We start from the raw sequence: 5,628 nt of genomic DNA on the forward strand, positions 1-5,628 counted from the left end.
TGTATGGCACCGCCGTAAACTCAGATACATACTTGGAATCATCTTTCCCAATAAAATTTCGAATAATGCTCTTTATGCTAAAACTGCTCAATGCCCAATAAGTGCAGTCTGTAGACGCCGGCGCTTATTATGGTTTGGACATGTCATTCGTGAAGGGAAGGACGCTGTGTCCTACAAAGCCCTTCACATGGCAATGAGTATAGCAGATATAAAGAAGCCCAGAGGTCGCCCAGTGACCAGATGGGTAGACAACATTAGGAATGACCTTTTACTTCTCAATATGTCTCTTTTGGAAGCGGAGCAACTTGCCTCAGACAGAACGCACTGGCTCGACGTTGTCGACAGATGCATGACCCTCATTTGATTTTTCATATGAGCTATATGCGTGCTGTATTATTATTAATGCCGCTTATAATGCTCACACTACTCCATAATGCCAGTTTGAAAGTTGGAAAAGTCGATTTAAGAAGGCCGTCTTGGATCAAGGCCAAAGCGTAGAAGAAAAAAACTAAAAACAGCAGTGAGCATATCGTCTGAAACAATCCACTGAGAAGGTTGATTTGCAACGTCAAGTCTCCGGACGAAGCCGGACAGGTTCAGATGCACGATTTTCGGAACTGGACTTAGCCAGCTTCATGCATGACACCGTTGTCGACCGGCAATTATGCTTGTAATGCCAATTTTGCATGCGAAATGGTGTTACAATGCCAGCATTATACCACCTGGAAAAAGTGGACTATAATGCCAGCCATTATGCTAGCATTACCTGCCCATGCCTACTCACCACCCTCTTCCTGAAATAATCGTATTGAACAAAATACCAGCAAAAAAACAATATAATTTAATTGCATCGTTCCTGCTGCGAAGGGCAGGATTGAAAGAGAAAGCAAAGAAAACATGGGTTAAAAGAAAAGGTGCAGCCAATCACGGATTGAAAGGAAGAGCACAGACAAGAATGGATTGAAAGGAAGAGCGCAGCCAATCACGGGGAGAAAGAGAAAGCACAGATAAGGACGGGAAGCCAATGAGGTGTGGCTGCAGACGACAGCAACTGGTTGGCTTAATGAATCTGTTATGCGTGCGTTATACACTGATTCGTAGAGTCCACATATTGACCCATTGCGCACACTCCTGTATAACATCACAGCACCCAGAACAACAAACAAAACAACAACAACATCAAAAATAATAGCAATCTAAGGTTTTCATTGACACAACAGACAGGAGTAGACCAACACGGCCTCTGGAACGTTTTATTTGTTATCACATTATAAAAAATTCACACAAATTAAGTGTCAGCATACACACAATGTCATAACAAACATTTCTATAATAATAATCATACCGCTTGCATGTCTTTATCTCTAAACATTTCCTCATATAATTTTCTTCATCTTTCTGTGAGAACCGGACCTATGGGCCGGTAAGAAGGCAATCATGCCTGTGCAATTGGTGAAGTAAAATAAAAGTCAACAACAACAACAAATGCAAAGTAAAACCTGTGAAGTAGACCACTTGGATAAGGCGACCACCTGTCCAAGAAGACCACTGAAACCAGGACCAAGGGATGCTGTTTCCAGTCAATTGACCCTGGATAAGGAGACCACCTGGTAACAGAGACCACGTTTTGAAGGTCCCTTGAGCGGTCGTCTTAGACAGGTTCACTGTATCTCATTGATCACCGTTAATTCGATCATCGGAGTGCATGTATAAGCTGTACCCCCTTTTGGGGGGGGGGGGGTGAATTTTGAGTGTTGAAAGTGCGGCTTATACTCTGGAATATACGGTACGTGGCAAACATTCGAGATCCCGTCACTACATAATAATTGGCCAGGTCGCACAATGCAGGATGTACTGTTGTTTTAGTTAGATCTACAACTATAGACAGTGAAAGCTGTCTAAGACGACCGCTCAAGGGACCTTCAAAATGTGGTCTCTGTTACCAGGTGGTCTCCTTATCCAGGGTCATTTGACTGGAAACAGCATCCCTTGGTCCTGGTTTCAGTGGTCTTCTGGGACAGGTGGTCACGTTATCCGAGTGGTCTCCTTCACAGGTCTCACTGCACATGCATATTGAGAACTCAGCCAAGATTACTACCATCACATTGACTAACTTGAAAAACAGTGAAACCAGTCTAAGGCGACCACTCAAGGGACGAGAAAAAGTGGTCACCTTGGCCAGGTGGCCTTCTTATCCAGGTTCAGTGGGTCACGTGAACAGATTTACTATACAATCAGTCGCATGTCCGTGTGGTGCACAGTGCAATGCGTGCATGTACACATGTACATGTCAGTAGTGTGCAAACGCCGCGGTCGCGCGTGGGTGCCCGTCAGTCGTGTGAAGCGAGGGGTTGCCTTATCCGAGCTGTTTTGAATGTGAATGCGTCCATGACAAGGACAAGTGGTCGCCATGGTCGAGTGGTTGCCATGGTCGAGTGGTTGCCATGGTCGAGTGGTTGCCATGGTCGAGTGGTTGCCATGGTCGAGTGGTTGCCATGGTCGAGTGGTTGCCATGGTCGAGTGGTTGCCATGGTCGAGTGGTTGCCATGGTCGAGTGGTTGCCATGGTCGAGTGGTTGCCATGGTCGAGTGGTTGCCATGGTCGAGTGGTTGCCATGGTCGAGTGGTCGCCATTACAGGTTTTACTATACATGTGCTGGTAGTACCAACCAGAAAAAGAAAAAGAAAAAGAAAAAGAAAAAGAAAAAGAAAAAGAAAAAGAAAAAGAAAAAGAAAAAGAAAGGCGTCATATGACCCACAAGTTTGCCCAAACTGCATAAATTTCAGCAAAGTCGACTGCCCACCTCTGTAACTAGATGCTGTATCCATATCCATAATATCCATATCCATATCCATTGGCTACCTCGTGTCTCACTGCTCCCACCTGCCGCTTGAATGCGTTCGCCTTTTTTATCATTGCTATATTCTCACCATTTTTCTCTATTGCTCAACCGCCTGGTCATCCCTACTAAGTAAATCGTTAATGAGTACCCTGGAAGTCCACAATAAGAGGATACTCAAAGTCCTTTTCCGCAAACCATCATACTTTCCTTCTGCCGAGCTGTATGATATGTTTAACACCTTCCCTATCTCTAGTCAAGCGGATCGAAAACTGTGTATTGTTGTTCTTTCTATTCGTCTTTACAAAGCCCCGCCACACTTGCGTAAATATAACTGGTTTCTTCCCACTCGTCCTACTCACAATCCCTGCACTTTACCTAAAGCCCGAACATCAGCTTATACCAGATCTCCGTTTTTCGCTGCCTATTCTTTCTGGCTAGCCCTGCCTCTATCAGTAAAATCGTCTTGTCCTCTAAATGATTTCAAGGCCAACATGAAGCTCGTGTTCTAATAACTGCTAATTCTTCATCCAGATTTGTTTCTCTTTGCCTCCAGTATAAATGTGTAATATTTATTTTATTTTTTTGCTTTGTTTTTCTTTACTGCCATGGCTGGCTACCGCCCCCCCCCCCCCCTCCCTCCATATCGGCCTATATTCTCTGGCCACGAGAAGGTGAAATAAATAAATAACTAAATAAATATCCATATCCATATCCATACCCATATCCATACCCATCCATACGTCCCTTTCCTTTCTACATTAGAGAGGTTTCGTTTCAATTTGTTCTGCACTACACCGTGAAACTCGCGTTCACGTCGAACGTGAGTTGACCTCAGCTCACGTCATGAACGGGAGCTTCGACGCCTTAACTCCATAAATGTTGGATGAGTCTGTATAAGGTATCATACAGCACTGGCAATCCAGACCGTGTGTCTACGTGCACCTTGAGCAAACGGAAAAGATCATCGTGTTTGAAATACAACGGGGCAGCGACTTACGAATGCAGACAGGACTGTACTGCTTGTTCGGTTTAGGATTCAGGAATCCGACCCTTCCTGACGATCTGACCTTGGCAATCCTGATCGAGCCATCGTTGACCTTGACCGGGACGAAAAATGGCACCTTGACACCGAGTTTTCCCAAAGCTTGTGTAAACAGGCTAGCGTGGTTGTCTCCGCCTTCGACCACTGTCGGTATGGTCATGTTGATGGCCGAGCAGAGCATGGGGACCATCCACAGGCTACCGCTGCCTAAGCTTGATGCGGATTTGAGCGCCACGCGTGACTGTCTCATGTTTCCAACCAGTGTGTGCCTCCAGGTAGCTGTGAAAACACATCAGACATTATAGCAGTAAGCATTTTGCAGATCTCAAGCAGGACCGGCAGGAGATTTTTGATTGTGTCCAGCCTCACCCTAGCCTGTCATACTTTGTGTATGATATGATGGCTACACGTGACCTAGCCATCAGTTATCATGCGCTGGCAGTCAAAACCTTGGTCCGGCCATACCCTAGCCTTTCCTACTTGCTTCATGATATGGATGGTATACACATGAGCTACAATGCAGTCAACTTGCGCTGGTGGTCAAGAAATTGGCCGAGTCTCGCACGAACCGTCATTTTTTTTGGACGAAAACACTTTTTTGGAGAGAAGTGAGATCACCAGCATTTGAATCAGGACCCCAAACTGCACCGACTCTGAAATTATCATTTTTCACCCGACTCCCCCATTAGGAAAATGCATGTACCGTATTTTCCGGAGTATAAGGCACACTTTGAACACTCAAAATTCACCCAAAAAAAGGGATGCGGTTTATACTCCGATGATCAAATTAACGGTGATGAATAGTGTAGATGTCTGTATTTTGTGGCAAAAATGGGAGGTGGGGGGGGGGGAAATGGGAGGGGGGGAAATGGGAGGGGGGGGGGGAGTGCGGATTACACTCTAGTGTGGCCTGTACTTCGGAAGCAGTTTTTGATTAGCCCAGTAGTTTGGTGGCCTTTCACCCGCTGTGTATGATATGGCGGGTACACATGCCCTCCTCAGTAGGAAACACGTGTTGGTGGCCTTAAGGTTGGTCCGGTGATAACCTAACCAACCGAACCGGTTCCAGTGGCAGGTCTGATGCCATAGACAGCAGTACAGCAAGCAGCTGAGGAGAGCACAGCAAGCAGCTGAGGAGAGCAGAGAAAGCAGCTGAGGAGAGCAGAGAAAGCAGTGGAAGAGAGCAGAGAAAGCAGCTGAGGAGAGCAGGGAAAGCAGCTGAGGTGAACTGACCTTCACAGATGACATCACTGGCTGCGTTGCCGACGACAACAGGATTGGGCATGGTGAATCTCGGCTGCAAGTTCTGCCGACCAAGGCTGTACAGGTATTTGGCGTCGCTGCTGCTGTTGAGCCAGACGGTCATCTGCTCGTGATATCCGCCCATGAAAAGGTCCGTGGCCAGTCGATGGAACGCCATGCCGGCTATGCTGTTCATCAATACCTTCCTCGCAATGTCCATTGACCAGGCAGCGCATGCCGCCTGGGCATCTTTCCAGACGGCGCGGCCATTTCCGGCGCATTGCTTCGGGGTTTGGTCGCTTGGCGTGCAGCCTGCAGTCGCTGGTGCTAGCCATAACGTGATGGTTTGGCCTAAAACAGAGGCCATGGCACCTGTGTACACAAGAGAAATGGACAACAGCCAATGGAATAAGCCCACTGCGAATTGCCAGCAGCAGCATCAATAGCAGCAGCAAAAAATCAATAACGGAGATGGAACCAGCGACCACTAATCACACTACCG

The 5,628-nt window shown here is 46.7% G+C and overlaps 1 protein-coding gene across 1 annotated transcript in view; it reads right to left on the reverse strand.

The window, feature by feature from the left end:
- Positions 1 to 260: 260 nt before the first annotated feature.
- Positions 261 to 5,628, reverse strand: part of LOC135821153 (uncharacterized) — a 14,011-nt gene continuing 8,643 nt past the window's right edge. Inside the window, exons 8-10 of the mRNA XM_065334220.1 lie at positions 5,118 to 5,498; positions 3,840 to 4,163; positions 261 to 1,131 (exon numbers count right to left, since the gene is read on the reverse strand). Coding sequence (XP_065190292.1) covers positions 1,073 to 1,131; positions 3,840 to 4,163; positions 5,118 to 5,498 — 764 coding nt within the window. The 3' untranslated portion in view covers positions 261 to 1,072. The remainder of the gene's footprint in view (positions 1,132 to 3,839; positions 4,164 to 5,117; positions 5,499 to 5,628) is intronic.

Source organism: Sycon ciliatum, chromosome 7 (genome assembly GCF_964019385.1).
Source record: "Sycon ciliatum chromosome 7, ocSycCili1.1, whole genome shotgun sequence".
Classification (NCBI taxonomy): Eukaryota; Metazoa; Porifera; class Calcarea; order Leucosolenida; family Sycettidae; genus Sycon; species Sycon ciliatum.